This window comes from Acinonyx jubatus, chromosome B3 (assembly GCF_027475565.1).
Source record: "Acinonyx jubatus isolate Ajub_Pintada_27869175 chromosome B3, VMU_Ajub_asm_v1.0, whole genome shotgun sequence".
NCBI lineage: Eukaryota > Metazoa > Chordata > Mammalia > Carnivora > Felidae > Acinonyx > Acinonyx jubatus.
Genome location: NC_069386.1, coordinates 60433958 through 60455471, shown reverse-complemented (window position 1 = coordinate 60455471; position 21514 = coordinate 60433958). Strand labels below are relative to the sequence as shown.

The window sequence follows — 21514 nt, the reverse complement described above, 5'->3', positions numbered from 1 at the left end:
CCCACAGTACGCAAGAAATTTGGCAGAGTGCTCAGCTAAACCAGACTTGAGGCCCCTACCAAGTCTGACAGCCCTTCTGGAATCTCTCCCTGTGTTGCCACCTGGGGGCGCCCCCAGCTGGGTCTGAGGCTGCCACCCTCACTGCTGTTGTTGTTGTCATTAGTATAATTAATAAGCAAGCACTGATGGGGCCAAGTGGAGGAAGAGGCAGGCCCCTGCTGCTCAGGAGAATCCCTGATAAGATCCAGTGTGGCTATGGGAAACAGGAGGCTAAGTGGTTTGTCCTTCCTCTTTACCCAGCACTTCTGGAAGGGCCCTCTGGAGTAATCTCCAGGGGACAGGTAGAGGCAAGGGCAAGGGGAGGGAAACTCTTGGTAGGCTGCGTTTGGAATCAGCTGTGTATCTTCCTGACAGTTTGTCTTTGAGCACAGCCATCCCCCCGTGATAACTGGTTGTGGGGCAGGCCAAGCTCTGAGGCAATTATGAATTAATTTAACAGACATCTGTCTGTTTCTTTATGGAATGCCTATTGTGTGCAAGGTGGTCTACTAATAATAGCTAATGTTTTATTGGATTCTGTGAGGACGTAGCCAACTTCCACACCATGTCCTAGGGAATGGGGGATAGAAGCAGAGGAAGCAACTAGGAAGAATGACAGCCCTAAAAGATATGGGCCATTGGGCTTTGGCCTATGTAGAGTAGCAATGGGGATGTCAGATGAAACCTGAGGATTACCAAAAAGATCTTGGAAAACTCGAGACCCAAGGCTCAAGATCTTGGAGATAAAGGGGTGGGAAATGGCGCACGAAAAAGGGAAATTTGGGTGAAAGCCTCAAGAAAGAAGCACGAAGGGGTGTTAGTCCAGTGGGGGAAGCCTTGAGTCACGATTTCGGGGCTCTGATGGTTGGGAATCTAGGGGACTGAGATGCTTTATGTCCTGAGAAGGGGGACGAGGTTCTGGCATCAGAGCCTGGACAAAAAATTGGGGTGCGGTAGAGGCTCGAGCGAGGTTTGACGGCAGGATCAGGAGTGCTAGGTTTGAAACGATGCTGGAGTGTGTTTAGGGAAAGGAGAGGCGTGGCTGGCTGCGCCACCCGGGCACCAGCAGATCCTCGGGTCGGCACTGGGCAAGCTGGCCCGGGGTGCCGCCGCGGTAGGGGAGGCCCGCGGGCGGGCCGCGGGCCGGGAAGGCGGCAGCAGGGTGGGCGCTCGGAGCGAGCCGCCCGAGTTTCCGCGGGGGGGCGGTACGCGCTCAGGCTTGCGGGCGGGCTGGTTGGGGAGGAGGCGGCGGCTCGGAGAACATGAATCAGCGGCGGCGGCGACGGCGGCGACGGCTGTGGAAGGAGCGCGGTGGCCCATCAGCGGCCCCGGGGACCCCGCGCTGCTGACGGCGGCCGCCGAGACTCGCTGCGCTCGCGGGTCTCGGAGGCGCGGGCCCCAGCGCCGCCCCCGGACCGGCCCCCGCCCCTCCCGCGGCCCTCCTCTCTCGTCCCTCCTCCTCTGTGCCTCCTCCCTCCTCCCTTGTCGCTCGCGGGCCGGGCCCGGCATGGTGCGGCGTCGCCGCCGATGGCGCTGAGGCGGAGCATGGGGCGGCTGGGGCTCCCGCCGCTGCCGCCGCCGCCGCCGCCGCTGCTGCTGCTGGCGAGTCTGGCCGCTCTGCTGCTCGCTGAGCCCGCGGCCGCAGGTAGGGGTTGGTCGGGAGCGGCGGAACGCTGGGGGCTGCGGAGGGGCGCGGCCGGGTGGGCGCCGAGGAACCGCAGCCGAGCGAGCCCCGGGCCTGGGCGGGCCGGAGAGTTGGGTGGGGGGACCGGAGCTGGAAGGCCGAGATTGGGGCCAACGCGGGGTGGGGGGGTCGGTTCTGCGCGGGGTCCGCTGCCGGCTCTCGGGCCGGGGCCCCACCCCCAACTTTCTGGCGTCCGGGGCTCTTCGGGTGGAAGGGAAAGGAGTGGGGCTGTGGGCTGAGTGGTCAGAGGGGGGTGTTCGGGACTGGATTTTCCCGCCTCGACGTACCTAGATGTTTACTCTCCGCTCCCAGTCCTGGAGACCCCAATTCTGTCCACCCTACACACGAAGGTCCCACTCTGAAACCACTGGAGCTGGACTGAACAGCCAGGAGGCACACCTGCACCATTGAGGGTGCAGGGGCTGTGAGGGTGCCCGGTCACAGAAAACATCGGTACATACTCTAGGTCCTGTACCCACTCAAAGCTTCCTGAAGCGGGGATTGTTGGAGAGGATAGGTTGGAGGAAGGTTGCTGGTCTTTGTGGGGGTTAGCCTCCTGTTCCCACATGGCCACTGAGGCATTTGCCGGTTGTGGGAGTGCTCCTCACAGCACTCTGCATCTCCAAGTTCACACTACACCCCTCTGGGACTGTTGGGTGTGTATGGGGTGTGAGGTTATCCCTCCTTGCCCTGTGACTGGCCCTGTGACACAGGCTAAAGTAGCAGCCATGGAGCTGGCACCTTGTTTTGAGACAGCACTCCCTGGTATATCAGATTCTCAGAGAAGGGAAGGGGAAGAGTGACAAGTATTTACAAGCTGAAAGGGTAGATCTCAGAATTAGGGAGCCCAGGAATTTGCCTAGAGTTGCGCAGCACAGGGTAGGAAGAAGCAGGACTGGATTCAGCTATGTGGATAGTTCACCTGCCCCTCTCTGCTTAAAAACATACCAGAAGACCAGGAGGGTGTGTGTGTGTGTGTGTGTGTGTGTGTGTGTGTGTGTGTGTGTGTGTTCGCGTGCACGCGCTTGTGTGTGTGGATGCCTGCAGAAGGTAGTGCTCCACAGGGTGGCTCCTGTTGGTGTGACAGTAGCTCAGGGGTCTTGGACTCCCTGTTCAGGGCCCCTCCCCTCCCTTCTACCTCCTACCTCCCTAGCACCCGCCCCTGCACACATTCAGGTATTAATAGAGCGGGTGGCTGCCAGGAAGGCTGCCATGTGTTTGATCTGACGTGGTTCTGTAGCCATATGTTCTCCACTTCAGGGGAGCACCCCCTCCTTCTCTTCCTCAGCCTCCTTTCATTTGCCAAGGTGGGATGCGGGGTGAGGTAGAGGGGTGCCAGCAGCAGTGTGAGTTCTGGCCTGAGACCTTGGGCAGAGAGCTGGCCGCCTGTTGCACTAGATGGGTGCAGCAGTCATTCTCAGGGCAGTACCCTGCCCCAGGTGTATAAGAATGCCCCACCTTTTCAGCCTGGCTTGTCTTCCTTCTGGTGGTTGGGCTTGAACTTAACATTGCCCAGTAGCGAAGTATGCGGAAGAGGTAACTATCTTAGAGCTGGGGGGAACTTGGCAGTGGCAGAAATGGTGCCTGGAGAGCTTGTCATGTTCCTCTCCCCAGACAAGGCCCAGGCCACCTTCCTTCCCACCCTGTCCAACATCTACTTTCTTGACCATTAGCTGAGAATGAGGCCTCCGACCCAGAAATTACGTTCTGGAAGAGAATAGGTGATATTTCCAGAGACAGGGGCCCTCTCAAGCATACTGACACCTTCTCCTTCCCACCTCTCAGGCCTGAAGCTCATGGGAGCCCCGGTGAAGCTGACAGTATCTCAGGGGCAGCCGGTGAAGCTCAACTGCAGTGTGGAGGGAATGGAGGAGCCTGAGATACAGTGGGTGAAGGACGGGGCTGTGGTCCAGAGTGTGGATCAGGTGTACATCCCAGTCAGTGAGCAGCACTGGATTGGCTTCCTCAGGTGCAGGACTGTGGGGGAAGGTGTGGCATGCCAGCCTGGGGGCAGGTTATGCTTTATGGGGGGGCTTGGGAACTGGGGCATTGCTGCTGTCCAGAGGTCTGGGTTGTTTTTGTTTTTGTTTTTCTCGGCATTGTTTGGAAACATCCAGAAGTGGGGGCAGGCTGAACCACTAAGTCTGCTCAGCACAGCTTCCCCTCTTGACCCTGGGAGGCGAGCCTGGTGTCCTGTTTCCACAGCCTAAAGTCAGTGGAGCGCTCTGATGCAGGCCGGTACTGGTGCCAGGTGGAGGATGGGGGAGAAACCGAGACCTCCCAGCCAGTGTGGCTCACGGTAGAAGGTGAGGAGGCAGGGACACAGGTGGGCATGTTGGCCTGGAGCAGGTGCTGTCTGCTAGTGACCACACCTCTGCAGAAGAAAGCTTGGTGGAAGCTGAGCTGCCCAACTCCCTCTGGGGCCTGACTGACCAGGCTCCAGGCCTTCCCCAGACATTGGAACACCATACCCATTGGAATCTGGGTATTTCAGAGCCAAGGGGGCAACTAGGACTTACAACCTATGGGGTGCAGTCAGTTTCAGTTGTCTGAGCAACAAGCCTCAACCACCCATTTGGGCCTGGACCCTGTTTTGCCAAGTGGCCAGGCCAGGAGGGATGGGGGAGGGGAGGAAGGCTCTGCAGCTGCGGGAGCTCAGAGCTGTTCAGCCCAGGAAAACAAAGTGACTAAGAAAGTAACAAAGGGCCCTGAACTGGATCTGGGGCCTGCCAGCAGAACTCTGCTAAAGCTTCCGCCCACTCCCCCTCCCTTTCTGGCCCTCCCCCACTCCCCACCCTCTGCCTCCTCCCTTGCTCTGAGAAGGGCTGTCAGAGCAGGTCTGGGAAGAGAGAAGCTCCCATGCCCAAGAGGAGAGCATAAAGTATATTCCTAAGGTGCCCAAAGAAGAGAAGCTCCCTCTCCAGCTAGATGGCCTGTTCTGCAGTTGACCCAATCATGAGGGCCTGTGGGACCTTCTGCATAGAGGGCTACAAATGGTAGCAAACTTGTGGTTTGGGGTGGTTGAAAACTGAGAGGTGGCAAGGCTCATTCCCCACCCCCCCCTTTCTCCTTAGGTGTGCCATTTTTCACTGTGGAGCCAAAAGATCTGGCAGTGCCACCCAATGCCCCTTTCCAGCTGTCTTGTGAGGCCGTGGGTCCCCCTGAACCTGTTACCATTGTCTGGTGGAGAGGAGGCACAAAGGTTGGGGGACCTGCTCCCTCTCCTTCTGTTTTAAATGTAACAGGTGAGCAGCATCAGGAGGGGCTTTGAGCAGGGGTGGTGAGGCTGGCAGAGTTCAAATCTGTGTAAATCACCAGGTATGGTATTGTGAGTGTCCAGAAAACACCCCAGTGCCTGGGTACCTGACCTGCACCATTACTAAGCTCATTGAGTCAGGTGTGCTAGGCTGGCAGATAGGCCGATTAGTGGTGATCCTGCTGGGTGTGTTTGGAGGGTGCTGGAGCCTCTCCCTGTCCTTCACAGTAGTCCAGGCCATGCACAGCTGGCCCTGGGAGATGGAATCGTGTGGAACCAGGGGCACCCATTCCCCCCACCCCTCCCAAGGGAAGGAGCCAGGAACCAGCCCACGCAGAACTAGGAGGAGTGTCTGGCAGACTTGCCTAGAAGACAAGAGTCTAGGGCTGCAGAGTGGGGAATGGCAGGGAGAAGGAAAGGTGGGGGGTGGCAGCACAAAGATACAGGAGCCACCTCTCCTAATGGCCCTTTCCAGAAATTTCTAGACATTTTCTCAAATAACTATATTTATCCATACCTCCACGCAGATACACCCAAAGCAGTAATGCACACCCACCTGGACCCCAAGATCCTCACACACATACTGAGGCTCATGAGGTTCACTTATCTGTGAAATAAAGCTAAAGTTCCTGGTCGAGACTTGAACTGACCAAAAAAGTTGGGAATCTGAGCTTGGTCTCACACACTGGAAGGTGGGAGGGACAGGTTCTGTTGTGCCAAGTGCCCTAGCAATATGAATCTTGAGAAGAGGTGGGCTGCGGGACCTGATCAGAAGGTGCTGGGCTAGAGCAGATTAGAGGGAAGTTTGGGTTCAGTTTTCTCCAGATGTACGTGGTTGGGACCTCAGACAGCCAGCCTGATAATAAGCACTCACTGAACTCCTACTCCACACATCACACTGTGCTAGGCACCCCGGGGGATCTAGGGAATACAAAAGAAATAGAAGCCATCAGTCCAGCCCCCAAGGAATTAGTGTAATTGGGGAGACAAGACACATGCATAAAGAACTGAGAACTATTGCAAGGCAAAGAATCTGCAAATGTAACAATGATACGGCATAGAGCAAATAAAGAAGGGCTCTGGAATGTGCAATAAAGGAGTGAACAGAAAAGGGAGGGAGCTTTGTGCTATCTTCAGGAGGTGGGATTGAGGTAGGGGGGAAGTAGTAGAACATTCCTCAAGTGTTCACTGTGCCATGCAATTTATGTGTGTTACGTCATTTGGTTCTCACAATTCTCCCATTTGGGAGATGAGAAGACAGAGCCCCAGCATTGGGGTTTATATCCAGGCTCATTAGACTCCAAAGTCCCTGTTGTTTCCAACATATCCCATTGTTTAGCCCTTCCTTCCGGCTTGAGGGACTTCTAGGATACTCAGATCCAGAGCCTACATATCCCCCTTCCCTGGTGGTCCCAGAATAAATGCAAGTTGCTGCTTGGGGGGGCGCTGACTGAGGTTTTCTGGCCTCAGGGGTGACCCAGAGCACAGTGTTCTCCTGTGAAGCTCACAACCTTAAAGGCCTGGCCTCTTCTCGCCCAGCCACTGTTCGCCTTCAAGGTAGGAAGACTGGCAGGAGGACTGGTGGGGGGGAGGGAGGGAGGGAAGGAGAGTGGGCGAGTCAGGGGCGTTCTCAGCCAGCTGATGAAGTTGCAGTCATTTGGTGTTCTAGCTTCCCGCAGCCCTGCTGGGATCTGAGGGATGAGGGGTTAATTGGCAGAGCTCCATCCCTAGTGAGGGCACCTGAGACCCTGCCGTGGCTGAGATGAGAATAGAAACCTGACGTCACAGCAGATTTCCCATCACGAAGCAGAGTCCTTGCGAGGGAGGGAGAGAGGGAGCGAGCAGGAGATGGTCAAGGCTCATGCCCAACCTTGCTTCTGGCAGCCCCTGTGGAGGGAATGGGGCTGGGGAAAACAGCCTAGCAGGTTGATAGAGGAGATCCAAAGGGCTGGTATGCACAAAGGGAGGGAAAAGGGAGGGAGAGAGCCAGTGTGTGGAGGAATGGCTTACGGTTGCAGGGACAGCTTCTCATTTGTATCTCTCAAGGCCGAGGTGCTGTCCCCACATGCACCCACTGTCTTACCCTATTCCTTGGTCAGACAGGGCCCCTGATTCATAGAGAGGCGACCTCTCTCCCCAGCCAACGCACCCTCCTGGGTATGAGCAGCTATCCCTTACTGGTTGCTTGGCTTGTATATTACTGTGGTCCTGGGAGTGCTGAGTAGCCATTGTTAGGTTGGGGGAAACTCCAGACCTTAGGGAGGGACTCAAAGCAAAGGACTCCCATGCCTTCTGCTTCCTCATATCCTTGCTGGGCACTGAACTCCAGGGCACTGACTCTCACTCCCTGTCCACAGCACTGCCCGCAGCCCCCTTCAACATCACAGTGACAAAGCTCTCCAGCAGCAATGCTAGTGTGGCCTGGACACCAGGTGCTGATGGCCTGGCCCTGCTCCAATCATGTACGGTCCAGGTAGGCTGAGAGCGAGGACAGACTCTCCTGGCCATGTTCATTCTGTGGCTGCCTTGGTGGCACTTTGTTCACGGTGGTATCACTTTTACCTACATTTGCCCGTAGGACTTGGTTTCTAGCCCTGTTCAGGTGTTGCTGTCTTGCCAGGAAGAACTCAACCCACTGTCCCTTATTATAGGGTACTCTGGCAACCAAGTGACTTGGCAAGTTGGCTCTAACCCGTACATTCTTCAGGCTGGAAAGCAGATCACTAGAGCAGATTTGGGATGCCTGGAAGGATTTTTCTTATGTCGGCAAAAACCCAAACCTTTGATTTAGCTGATACCTGTACCCTTATGCCCCACCCCCTGACTCATGCCAAAGAGAACAAGGGGATCCGAGGGGTTCTAAACACCAGAGAGTGGAAAATCTGGGTAAGGTAATAACAAAAACAAGAAGCAATGCATGAAGACTTATTTTCATCTGTTTACTCAAAGGTATTTAATGAACACTTTGAAACTGTTCTAGGCAGTCCCCTGCCTCTGGCAGGAGAGGTCCCTGCTACTCTGGTCTATACCATTTAGAGGATGCCACTGTGGCCCTTCTTTGGCTGCACCCCTTGCCCCTGGGCAAGGAGTCTGTAGAGCCAAGGGGATATGCCTATCTAGATCATGAGGACACCCCCTTCCCTTTCCCCAACTGTCACACTACACCATATTCTAGATACTAGGGATGTCTTGCCTTATGGTCCCCAGTCTGCTTCCAGGGCCTGGCCCATCTTTGGTTTGTGCACCTCTAAGTCCAAAGGGCAGCCATTGTGGGGGATGGGTATGCAGGCAACATTGTCCACACCCGGGCATCTGATGTTCTTCTCGGTACAGACCCTTGGCTCGGAGGCTTCGTCTTCTTGTGCTACCACATTCTGGCTTGGGAATTCAAGGAATTAGAGGTTTATAAATGCAAACCTGACCTTCCGGTTTGTTTGGAAGCTTTATTTGTCAATATACGAAGACAGGGAATATTTTATTTAATAATTTGTTAGCTGATTTATAACATTTAAATATTTAGCCCCATGGTACATGGGTCTCCATTTGTACTCTTTCCCTGGGCCCCCAAAATGTAAGGTGAAGTCTTGGTTCATGGTGCCCCTAGGCTCTCAGTTACTCTGCCCTTGAGAAACTGAGACTTTGCACTGGTTACAATACATGGTAACTCTTATAACCCAATTATGAACCGAGTATAAAAGGGCCTGAGTTTCTGGAGTAGATGAGAAAGTCTTTGACAGAAATAGTGGTATTTGCACTCAATCTTAAAAGATGAGTTGGACTTTCCTATGAAGAGAAAGCAAGATGATTTCAAGCAAAGGAACAGCATTTGCAAATGCATGGAGATGTGGAACCTGGTGTGTTATTGGAGTGGTGGGCGGTGGGAGGGGGTGGGTTGCAAGTGTTTGCTGATAGGCTTAGAGGAGTCATTAACTCAAGATCCCCCACCCCCCATGCCTATGCCACAATCCCATTTTCTATCTCCGCTCTCTCCCTCATTACTTTGCTGCTTTTCTGTAGGTGACACAGGCACCAGGAGACTGGGAAGTCCTGGCTGTTGTGGTCCCTGTGCCACCTTTTACCTGCCTGCTCCGGGACCTGGCACCTGCCACCAACTACAGTCTCAGGGTGCGCTGTGCCAACGCCTTGGGGCCTTCTCCATATGCTGACTGGGTGCCCTTCCGGACAAAGGGTCTAGGTAAGGGACTTAGCAAAGTGGCTGGGCAGGGCTCCAGTGGGGAAGAGGTGATGTTGGCTCCAGTTCTGAATGAGGTTGCTTGAGAGAAGCTACCCGAAAAAGAGGTTCCTGCCTCATCCAGCAAACACTGAGTGTCTGCTGCATACCTATGAACTAGATAAATCCAGCTCCCTTCCCATGCAGCTTTAGTTCTAGGGGGGTGGAACAGACAAGCAGATTAGAAAAGATCAGATAATACCAGAAAAGATTGATGAAGAGTGCCCCAGGGTGGTCCAGGCATACCCCCTGTAAAGAGACTGAGGTTTGAGTGATAAGGAAGGAGCCACACTGGGGGAAAATCAATGCAGAAGAGGGCTTAGCAAGTGCAAAGATCCTATGATAGGAACTTGCCTGTATTTCTCTTAGCAATTGCAAAGAGGCTGGTGGGGCTTTGAGGGGGAAGTGGTGAAGGATGCTCCTGAGGCAGTAACCAAGAGCAGCACTGTACCTAGCAGGGTGCTGTGGGTCCTGCCTTTACTCACTGGTCCTCCACAGGATTAAAAGTGAGAGCAGTCAGGACTGGGAGGCAAGCTTTAAACCCCACCTGTAGCTCTCTGAGCTGTGTAGTTCTTGGGAGTTGGTTCCAAAGGCCAGCATGGGATAGTGATAGTGGGAAGGGCAGGGCTCTTAGTAGCCTTCTCTCTTCGGGTACAGCCCCAGCCAGCACTCCTCAGAACCTCCATGCCATCCGCACAGACTCAGGCCTCATCCTGGAGTGGGAAGAAGTGATCCCTGAGGGCCCTTTGGAAGGCCCCCTGGGACCCTATAAACTGTCCTGGGTTCAAGACAACGGAACCCAGGTAAGGGGCACCCAGGTAAGGGGAGATAAGCTTCCATTCTTCAGGTGTACCAGAGTCAGCTCTCAGGGCTCTAAGGCCTTTAGAGCTTCTGAATGGCCGTCCTTGGTGGGCCTGGGGACTTTGGTGGGCTCAGCCTCCCACCACCCGAGGGAGAGGGAGTCCACTTTTCCCCACCTCCCCCTGCAGGCTTCTTTCCTCCTTATTGGATGGTGTCTCCAGTTAGGATTGCATCCGGTGGGTGGCTGCTTTGTTTGCAAAGCAGGAAGCACATTCCTGCACCAATTGGGGAGGGGAGGGTGCAGATAAGACCATCTTATCCCAAGCCTAGTTCCCTCCCATCCCCCACCTCTGCCAGCCAGGACTGAGCCTTGTTTGTGTTCAGGAGAGGCCTCTGCAGCCTGGAGCAGGAATGTGATGACTCCCAGCATGTTGTGTTCCTGAAGCCCCTGAACCCACAGTGTCCCTTGCCTCCTGAGTTCCTAGCTAGACCTTTTTCTGACTTTCAGGCCCCAGCTGGAGGCCTTTTCCTCAGACTCAAGTATGGGATGGGGGCTTTTCCTGGCTGCAGGGTGAGCTGACAGTGGAGGGGACCAGGGCCAACTTGACAGGCTGGGATCCCCAGAAGGACCTGACTGTGCGTGTGTGCGTCTCCAATGCAGTTGGCTGTGGGCCTTGGAGTCAGCCACTGGTGGTCTCTTCTCATGACCATGCAGGTAAGGCCTGCAGGGGAAGGGCACAGGGGAGCAAGGCTTTCAAGGGCAACCTAGACTGGTGGAAGGAGGCTGGCAGTACCTTTCCTGCTAATAGACCCAAAGACTCAGCAGTTGAGGCCAGGGTTGGTATTTAAACTAAAAGTCATTCTCCTCCCCCTGCCACAGGACTAGCATAGGAATCTCTGGTCTGGAGTTGTAAGTCCCAATAGCCAGGGCCAATCACTGACAGGTAGGAACTCTTGGGTCTTCCTTCGGAGCTGCTTTCCACTTGGGAGTTTTATTGACTTAAGAGAACCTCTTGACCAGACCAGATGGCCATCATTGGAAAATTCTAAAGGGACTCTTTTATGTCAGCCTAGCTCATGCCACTCCCCCTGTCTCCCACAGGCCAGCAGGGCCCTCCACATAGCCGTACATCCTGGGTGCCTGTAGTCCTGGGTGTGCTGACAGCCCTAGTGACGGCTGCTGCCTTGGCCCTCATCCTGCTTCGAAAGAGGCGGAAGGAGACACGGTTCGGGTAAGGGGGTAAGGACGTGGAGGGAGAGGCAAGTGGTGACTGTAGATCTTGGAGCTGATTCCAAGTCCTGGGTTTCTTCTTAGGCAAGCCTTTGACAGTGTCATGGCCCGGGGGGAGCCAGCCGTTCACTTCCGGGCAGCCCGGTCCTTCAATCGGGAAAGGCCTGAGCGCATCGAAGCCACACGTGAGTGTGGGGAATCATAGGAGGAAAAATGGACTGTCTTTTTTTCTTCCTTTCTTTCTTTTTTAATGTTTATTTATTTATTTTTGAGAAAGAGGGAGAGAGTTCACCTGAGCTGAGGAGGAACAGAAAGAATCCCAGGCAGTCTCCACACCCAGCCCTGAACCTGACAAAGGGTTCTATCTATGAGGGGCTTGATCCCCCCACCGTAAGATCATGACCTGAGCTGTAATCAAGAGTCACAGGCTTAACCGACTAAGCCACCCTGTTTTTTGATGTTTATTTGTTTATTTTTGAGAGAGAGAGGGAGAGAGCCCCTAACTACATTCTTTTTGCTAGCTCATTAATTTGACCAGTGTGCCTGAACATTGATGAGTCCTGAGCACACGGCAGTAGAAAAGACACAGAGATCTACCCTCATGGATGTCTCTACCCCAGCTATGGGAGAGCTAAACTAAGCTCATGTCTGCACTGAGGGTGAAGCCTGGGGTACGAGTCAGGAGCAGGAGAGGCCCCCCTCCTTTCTTACCACCCCTCTCCCCACAGTGGACAGCTTGGGCATCAGTGATGAACTCAAGGACAAACTGGAGGATGTGCTCATCCCAGAGCAGCAGTTCACCCTAGGCCGGATGTTGGGCAAAGGTGTGTGGGGCTGCACAGTGATTGGCAGGAGTGGAGTTTGCCATATCTGGGTGTGTTTGGTTGCTCCTGTCACTTTGGGGGTGTAGATTTAGGGCAGCTCCTATAAACAGGATCTATTTGTAAATGCCTGAGTTGGGGATGTTTGGAGGAATGGTGGCTGGGGATGAGGAGGACTGAGGAGCACTCCCAGCATACTCCCTTTGGCTGCAGACAGAGGAGCCTCCTGCAATGTCCCCAGGGTCTAGTGATTTGTGTCCCTGTGGAGGGTCACCTGGGAGGAAAGGGGGTGGGAGGCAGTAGGGCAAGGTGGCCTCACCGTCATTTGGGTCGGTTCCTAGGAGAGTTTGGTTCAGTGCGGGAGGCCCAGCTGAAGCAAGAGGATGGCTCCTTTGTGAAAGTGGCTGTCAAGATGCTGAAAGGTGAGTGAAGAGTAGTAGACATGGAGTGAGGAGTGGAAGGGGTGACTGATACAGAAGCAGGCTCTGCTGGGTCCTTAGACTTTCCAAGAAGAGTTACTCATCACTAAGTAGGATGCTGCCTGTGCCCCGTGAATAATTCAAAGGCATAAACCCACACAAGTTTGTGCCCTAGCCTTTGCTCTCTGCCATCAGCAGTGACTCCTCTGAGCCCATTCAGGGTGATTAAAGCTGTGGTTGCTTGAGCCTCTGGACTATCTAAACCAAAGGGAAGACCATTAGCAAGCAGAGAGGTTGTTGGATAGCCCCACTCCATGGGGGTTTCTCCTGCTCATGCCAGTCTGTTTCCTGAACTCCCTGGGAAGCCCAGGAAGGACAAGGCCTAGGAGTCTTGGATCAGAATTGTGGGCACATCTCCCTCATTCCCTCTCTCCTATCTTTTTTTCCAGCTGACATCATTGCTTCCAGCGACATTGAAGAATTCCTCAGGGAAGCGGCTTGCATGAAGGAATTTGACCACCCACATGTGGCCAAGCTTGTTGGTGAGCTCCTTCTTAGGGGAGGCAGAAATACAATAGAGCTAAAACTGTGTTCCGCCAAGGTGGGAGGGCAGCCTGTGGGAGAGAAGTTTGGACTTACGTGGTGAATAAGCAGATAGCAAAATAGCAAGGAGAGTCCTGGCTGAAATCTGATCAGACTCAGGTAAGGAATTTAGTGTGCAGGCCCTGTACCAAAGGTCTGCACATGAAGACTGACCATTTGAACAGAGGCAGAGGAGGAGGGGACAAGAAGATGCTCCAGAGATCTAGGGGCAGACAAATCTTGGGTAGTCACCAGGCCACTGTGGACTTATGGAGAAGGAACAGAGCCAGGGCTAGAGGTAGGACCTAGCAGTTGGGAGGCTCACGCAGACCCCTAAGCTGTCTCTTGACGTTTATGTGCTCTGCTTCTGACTCTCCCTTGTCCCCAGGGGTGAGCCTCCGAAGCAGAGCCAAAGGCCGTCTCCCTATCCCCATGGTCATCTTGCCCTTCATGAAGCATGGGGACCTGCACGCCTTCCTGCTCGCCTCCCGGATTGGGGAGAATCCCTTTGTGAGTGCCTGGGGTGGAATGGCCAGGAGTTGGAAAGGGACAAAGACCCTGGGAGAGAATTTGGCTTGGTGAGCAGGGCTGATCAAGCTGGCTGGGAAGAGGCAGGCTGGGTTTTACCCTTTTTATGCTAGAAGGCTTCCTTCTCCCTCAGAGCCCTGCTAGGCATTTTAGTCCGGGCAAGGGCCCTTTCTGAGAGAAGAGATCTGTGGAATCCCACATGAGGAGTTCCTTGACTCTTGGGTGCTGTCTCTCTCTCAGGTCTGCCAAAGCTTCTTTGTCTTGGGAAGTCCCTCCATCCCCCTCCTTTCATTAATTCCAAGGACAGTCATTAGGCTTTCTGGCCAGGGAACCCCATTCATCTTGCCCTGGCTGGGTGGGCAGATCCAGCCTGAGTTTGCTGTGTCTGCCCCACCAGAACCTGCCCCTGCAGACCCTGGTCCGGTTCATGGTGGACATTGCCTGTGGCATGGAGTACCTGAGCTCCCGGAACTTTATCCACCGAGACCTGGCTGCTCGGAATTGCATGTATGTGAATTCCGGAGGGCTTGGGTGGGAACGAGCAGCTAATGACAGGAAGACTAATGGTCAGTTCTCACCTGGGACTGTATCTGCTATGCGTGGGGACAGTTGGGGAGCAAAGATACTCTGATTTTAGTACGGCTGCCAGCATGGGGGAAGGCTGACTCCACCCTCCAACACCCCTCACAGGCTGGCAGAAGACATGACGGTGTGTGTGGCTGACTTTGGGCTCTCCCGGAAGATCTATAGCGGGGACTACTATCGCCAGGGCTGTGCCTCCAAATTACCCGTCAAGTGGCTGGCCCTGGAGAGCCTGGCTGACAACCTATATACTGTGCACAGTGACGTGGTGAGCCGGGGAGCACAGTGAGGCCTGGTGGTAACATAAGCAGTGTGGCCCAGTGTGTGGGTGGACCTTTGGAATCCTCAGGGACCGTGGGTGGACCTTTAGAATCCTCAGGGACCTAGCCAGGTCTCTGGGCTTTGGCTGCCCCCTTATAACACCTGTATGCTCTAAGATATGCTTGTCTTAGGGTTCTGCCCAGCTCAGGGAGCCTAACGACATCTCCCCTCCAACCTTGCTTCTTTCCCAGTGGGCCTTCGGGGTGACCATGTGGGAGATCATGACGCGTGGGCAGACGCCATATGCTGGCATTGAGAACGCTGAGATTTACAACTACCTCATCGGCGGGAACCGCCTGAAACAGCCTCCAGAGTGTATAGAGGATGTGTGAGTGCCCTGGGAAGGGGATTCTGGGAGGAAATAGGAATTTGGGGGTTCAGGTGCTGGCTGCCAGCACAGCTGCTGGTCCATTGGGAGCTCAGAACCTCAGTTGGACCTTTTGTTTTTTGGTCCTTGTCATTAGAGGGACCCCAAACTGCCTCTTTATCTGCCACCTCCTGTTTTCTTTCTCTCTCCCTTTCCCATCCTGTGTTTCTTGTTCTACCTTTTCTTACATGTTTTCTCCATTTTTCAGAAGGAACCAGGAACCCTGAGGGCAGAAGGTACAGGGTTGAGCAACAGTGCAAGTTTCTGTCACCTTCTTCCCACCCCCGCTACTTCTCAGTCCCCAGCTAGTCTAAGAAAACCTCCTAGGCTGAGCCCTCCCTCCCCCTCAGAGAGGGCTGCATCAGGGCAAGAAAAAACTGCTGCTCTATCACATTCTTGCTAGACAAGGAGGGGATGCTGGGGGCGGGAGGTTGGCCTCCTCTTGAGGGAGTGGAGAGACCTAAGATCCTGGGGAGAAGGGAACTGCCTTCTTTCCTTTCTGGGAGCCTGGAGCCTTTGGGAGTAGGGCAGGGTAGGGATACACCCACTGAATAGGGGAGTGTTGTGAGCCCCTCGTGACTGGAAGACAGTGTTACCAGCATTAGCTGGGTACTTTACAGGCATTCTTTCAGGTAATCCCCCTCTAACCCTGTTAGGAAAAGTCTGTCATTATCACCGTTTTGTAGATGAGGAACTGAGATTAAAGAGGTTAAGTAACATGGCCAAGGTCATACAGCTATTAAGTAGATGAGTTGGGATATGAACCTAGATCCCTGTGATTTTGGAATATGTGCCTTTTAACCATGGCACCAAATGGAATTTGTTCTAGTGTTATTTCCCACACTGTGCAAGCCAGAGTTTCCCTGGCACCCTGGAGGACCTTTTCACTAGTACCCGGGGGAGGGCATCCACATTGATCCAGTGAAGGAATCTGCTCCCTATTTCTTGCTGTGGGGTTGGACCACCAGAGGTCCAAGAAACATGGACAGGTAGAAGAAGAAGTCAGCCCGAATGGTGGAGTCCTGTTTCTCTAGGGCAGTGAGCTTGAAGTGCCCTGAGCCTGGACTGTGTGTCAGAGGGAAATCTGAGCGCACTAGCCAGGCCTTACACCTCCTACTTATTCAGCACAGCTCAGGACATGGCAGGTTCCGAGGTCTCCTTGTGGCTGTAGCCACAAGGAAGATCTGGAGCTGTAGAGGCTTTGCTGAGCAGTGGGGACGAGGCCCGACTTAGTTGCCTCCCAGGCTGGAGCTACTGTTGTCAATAGGGCGGGCGCTGGCTTCCTACCAGGCAGCCTGGTGGACAGGCGCCAGTTGGCTCCTAGCACAGCCTTGACAATGTATCCCAGCCTGGCCACGTACTCATGGCCCCGACCATTTCCATGGCCTCCTCGATGTCTGGCACCATTCCTCCCATCATTGGGGGCCCTTGTCAGGAAGGCTAGTGTGTGGGGAGCATTTAGGGCTTCTGTTGTGGGCACAAGGGAGTCAGGCATTTGCGCTGCCTGGATCTGGTCTCAGCCTCTTTCAGTTAGTTCTTTTTTTTTTTTCTCTTCCTTAAGCCTGAGGCATTCCCCAGGAACAGGGATAAGACCTCAGGGAATCTGTAAGGCTCCTGAATGTGTATGTAAAAAGTGTTCCTGCCCGGGGGAGAGGGCTGGAAGCTTTTCTAGGTTCAAAGGTGTCCGTGAACAATGAAGATTTAAGTCTGCCTGAGTGGGTGAGGATTCAGGACAAAGGGCGGCTATTCAAATCCTTCCCATTAAAATAACAGTGACTCCAAGCTGTGTTCTGCAAGACAAAACACTCCTAGTGCCCCCTCCCAATATAACATAGGAGGGACTCTTGGAGCCTCACTTTCTGCCTGCTTCTACATGTGTGACCTTAGTCAAGGTTTTTAACCTCTCTTGGCCTCAGTTTCCACATTGGTGAAATCGGGATCATTTATTTCGCACATTTATTTGTGCGAATTAAATAATACATGTAAAATACTTAGAAGAGTGCCTGATACATAGTAAGTGCTTTATATGGGTGTGTTAAAAGTTTTCAAACTCCTGGTTCTGTATGTTTAAGGGGCCTCAGCTTCCCCCTTTGGGCTCCTCACTGTCTCCCCATACCCTTCTGTCTGCCTAGGTATGAGCTCATGTACCAGTGCTGGAGCGCTGACCCCAAGCAGCGCCCGAGCTTCACATGCTTACGGATGGAGCTGGAGAGCATCCTGGGCCACCTGTCAGTGCTGTCCACCAGCCAGGACCCCTTGTACATCAACCTTGAGAGAGCCGAGGAGCCTGAGGAGGGAGGCCGCCTGGAGCTGCCTGGCAGGGACCAGGCCAGCGGCGGGGCTGGGGATGGCAGTGGTGTGGGGGCGATGGGGGGCACCCCCAGTGACTATCGGTACATCCTCAGCCCTGGGGGGCTAGCTGAGCAGCCTGCGCAGGAGGAGCAGCAGCCAGAAAGCCCCGTCAGTGAGGGCCAGAGGCTGCTGCTTCTGCAGCAAGGGCTACTGCCCCACAGTAGCTGTTAGCCCACAGGAAGAGGGCGTCCCGAGCCATGCTGCTGGCTCTGCTGGCCCGCCGCTGGCTGAGGAAGCCCTTTCTGACCCCAGCCCAGGCAGCAAGGCATGGAGGCTCCTGTGGTAGTCCTCCCAAGCTGCGCTGGAAGCCTGGACTCACCAAATCGCCCAATCCCAGTTCTTCCTGCGGCCACTCTGGCCTGCCTGGTGTCAGTTCAGGCGTTGGCTGGGTGGAGGTGGGCCAGGCCTGGTTGTCTAAACCCAGGCAGCTGGCAGGAGGGGGGAGGTTATGTTTCCATGGTTACCATGGGTGTGGAGAGGATTTGGGGGAGGGTAGATCTAGCCCTGTGGGCCCCTACTCTCTGGCTGAGCTGCCCCTGCTGCTTTAGTGCATGCATTGAGGTGTCTCTGACCAGGGGCCTAGCTCTGCACATGCTTGGGGTTTAAATGCCCAGGTTTGCTCCTCCTCACAAAGAGATACCCTTGTATTATTCCCTTTAGGTGAGAGTTGGTAAGGGGTTGATACAGGCGGGTCCCAAGCCCTATGGTAGGAGACAGTGGGGCATTCTCAGGTCTGAATCGTTATCCCCTTCCTGATGACCCACCTACCCTGCCTAGGCCAGGAGTAAAGTGCAGCTTTACTGACCAGGTCACAGCAAGGCATGCTGGATTACTGCAGGCTACCATTTGCCCAGCCCATAAGGGCAGTGCACTAAGCCTGGCAAGAGGAAGGGGTGCTGTAGGCCCTGCCCAGAAATGCGTGGGGCCAGAGAGGAGTCCAGGAGCCCCTCTTTACGCCCTCCCACAGTCTGTCTGAGCATGCTACCAAATCCCAAAATATCCTAAGACTAACAAAAGCAGCTGTGTCTGAGCTCAGTCCTTCCACGCAGCATCCATCCCTTAGTCCCAATTTTCCCTCTCTGGAGACCCTCTTCTGTCCCAAGTCTCCAGAGAAAGAGAGAAAATAGGCCTGATGGCTGACGTGGGTGAGGGGGAGTTACTGGAGCCTGGACCCCAGCCTTGCTAGGGGAGCCCCCTGAATTGCATGGGGCAAGGCCCTTGCTGTTAGGGATATTTCCAAGCCGTTAGAAGCTGTTTAAAAACAGAAATAAAATTGAGAACTAAAGACTCAAGGCTTTGTCTCTTAACTGTTTACTTTTTTCCAGATCACAAAAATGAAGCATCTCTACATAGAGAAAAGTCTGGAAAGACATATGCCAAAATGTTAACAGCTGTTATCTTTACATGATGTGAGTTAAGGGGACTTGTTTTCCTTTGTGCCTTCCAAGTTTTTTGCATTGAGCACAAAATGCTTTTGTAATTAGGGGCGCATGGGTGGCTCAGTTGGTTAAATGTCCGACTCTTGGTTTTGATGCAAGTCATGATGTAGGTAGTTTGTGAGTTTGAGCCCCACATTGGGCTCCGTGCTGACAGTGCACAGCCTGCTCGGGATTCTCTCTCCACTCTCTCTTTGCCCCTACCCCACTTGTGCTCTTTCTCTTTCTCTGTCACTCTCCTCTCAAAAATAAACTTAAAAAAAAAGCTTTTGTAATTAGAGAAGAGCCCAAAGAATATTATCACATTAAAAATAATACATAGGGTGCTTGGGTGGCTCAGTTGGTTGAGCGTCCAACTTTAGCATAGGTCATGATCTTGCGGTTTGTGAGTTCAAGCCCCGCGTTGGGCTCTGTGCTGAGAGCTTGGAGCCTGCTTCGGATTCTCTGTCTCCCTCTCCCTGTGCCCCTCCCCTGCTCACACCCTCTCTCAAGAATAAATAAAGATAATACATAGTCATTGTAGAAAATTAGGAAAATGTAGAAAATCATCCTACCACCTAGAGATAACCACCCTTGATCTTTTAAAATGTAAATGTTATGGAAAGTTTCTTTTTCTTGGAACAAGGACAAAGACTACTTTGGCTGTCTCCTACCCCTCTGTCAGACTTTCCTTCTATCATTGGGTGTGGAGCCTTTGTTCTCACCTTTACATTGTTGCTGGGAGCCAGGGGAAACTCAGGGGAAGAAATGGGCTAAGAGAATGGCATGCCTCTTAAGCATTAGAAATAAGAGCATAAAGTTTGCTTCCAAGTATTTCCACTGGAAAATTTTAGGTTAGAAGCTTTCAGAGCAAACTCATGAGAATATGTAGCAGGAGGCGTGAGAACTGGGCCCCTCTCTGTGTGGAGGGGTGTGGGAAGACAGGGAGGGACACAGGTATTGCCCTGCTGGCTGAGAGCAGTGGAATGAGGCGGGTGCTTCTGAAAGCAAATATCCTGAAAAACCTGTTGCTGGCATCCCAGATTCTGGTTCCCACGTGGATCATAAGACCTGAATTCACTTCCAGGGAAATGGCTTTCAGAATGTTTCCTGCTGTGATTGGCTTTAACTGCCTGTAATGATTATCTGTGTGGTAATGTTTGAGAATTCTTGATTGAGGAGACCTTTACTCTCAAATCATTATTTACCATTAATGGGCTCCTGTTATGTGCTAGGCACTGTGCCAAGCACTTCGTCTGTATTATCTCATTTAATACAGAGAGCATTCCTGTAAGATGGGAATATAATTATCATCCTCCAATAGGATAGAAATGCAGGATAAGTAACTTGTCCAAGGTTATGTAGTTAATGAATGGTCAATCAATTCAGGTTTGAAACCCACTAAATCAGAGAGTCCCCTAAAGACTGCTTTTTCCCTCCCTACCATTCCAGAGAGCACCTTAAACAGCTCTGTCATAATCATATTATCTTTTGGGTGAATGCAGGTCAGTACTAGGTACCTTTTAAAATGTACAAGGGTTATGATAAGAGTATGTGTGTGTGTGACAAAGTGAGAGTCATCTACCAGTAATTAAATCTGTGTAAATAATTTTCTCGGCTCAGTCTCTCTTCTCCAAGTGTCTTGGCCCCCCATGATCAAGGGGTTTGAGGTAGGTGATAATAATGGCATTTTTTTTTTAATGTTTATTTATTTTGACTGAGGTGGGGGGTGGTGAGGGGTAAAGTGAAAGAGAGAGAGAGAGAGAGAAAATCCCAGGTAGGCTCCACACTGTCAATGGCTGACATAGGGCTCCTTTTCACAAACCATGAGATCATGACCTGAGCCAAAATCAAGAGCCGATTGCTTAACCAACAAGGCTTTTTTATTTAAATTTTTAAAAACGTTAATAATTACTTCTGAGAGAAGAGAGAGAATGGGGAGGGGTAGAGAGAGCGGGAGACACAGAAAATGAAACAAGCTCCAGGCTCTGAACTGTCAGCACAGAGACCAATGCGGGGCTCGAACCCACGAACCACAAGATCATGACCTGAGCCAAAGTCAGAAGCTTAACCAACTGAGCCACCCAGACACCCCATGATAGTGGAGTTTTTAAAAACCTTTTCTGGGGGGCATGTGGGTAGCTCAGTTGGTTAAGCGTCTGACTCTTGACTTTGGCTCAGATCATGATCTCATTGTCATGGGATCAAGCCCTGTGTTGGGCTCCACAATGAGTGTGGGCCCTGATTGGGGTTCTCTATCCCTCTCCCACCCCTCCTCCTGCTCTCTCTTGCTCTCTCTAGATAAATAAATAAACATTGAAAGAATAAATAAAAACCTTTTTTTTGAAGTATAGGATTCATCCCCCCAAAATATGCCAATCAGAAGTGCACAATCCTTAAGAATTTTTCACAAACAGATCCAAATAACCAGCAACCAGATCAAGAGACAACATTACCAGCACTCCAGAAGCAACTTTTTAGGCCCTGCGCCAGCCTCTGCCTCCTCCCCCTCCCCAAAGGTAACCTCTATCCAGATTTTTAACATCATGGATTAAAGTACTCCTTTTTAAATTTTTTTTTTCCTTCAACGTTTATTTATTTTTGAGACAGAGAGAGACAGAGCATGAACGGGGGAGGGGCAGAGAGAGAGGGAGACAGAATCGGAAACAGGCTCCAGGCTCTGAGCCATCAGCCCAGAGCCTGACGCGGGGCTCAAACTCACGGACCGCGAGATCGTGACCTGGCTGAAGTCGGACGCTTAACCGACTGCGCCACCCAGGCGCCCCAAAGTACTCCTTTTTAAAGTTCATGTAGAGTCATACAGGTTGGATTATTTTGTGTGCGCTTTCTTGCACTCTGCAGTGTGTTTTCCAGAATCTACCCAC

General features: G+C 52.9%; 1 protein-coding gene across 1 annotated transcript; it reads left to right on the top strand.

Annotated features, from left to right (window-relative positions):
- Nucleotides 1-1311: 1311 nt before the first annotated feature.
- TYRO3 (TYRO3 protein tyrosine kinase) lies at nucleotides 1312-18501 on the top strand. Its single transcript, XM_027066978.2, has 19 exons — nucleotides 1312-1684; nucleotides 3509-3692; nucleotides 3929-4029; nucleotides 4798-4968; nucleotides 6450-6536; nucleotides 7337-7452; nucleotides 8997-9174; nucleotides 9868-10013; nucleotides 10582-10726; nucleotides 11114-11243; nucleotides 11327-11427; nucleotides 11971-12066; nucleotides 12405-12485; nucleotides 12932-13024; nucleotides 13453-13574; nucleotides 13990-14099; nucleotides 14283-14442; nucleotides 14687-14823; nucleotides 16995-18501. The coding sequence occupies exons 1-19, from the start codon at nucleotides 1567-1569 to the stop codon at nucleotides 17383-17385; spliced, it is 2667 nt and encodes an 888-aa protein (XP_026922779.1). The 5' UTR covers nucleotides 1312-1566; the 3' UTR covers nucleotides 17386-18501.
- The last annotated feature ends 3013 nt before the right edge of the window (nucleotides 18502-21514 follow it).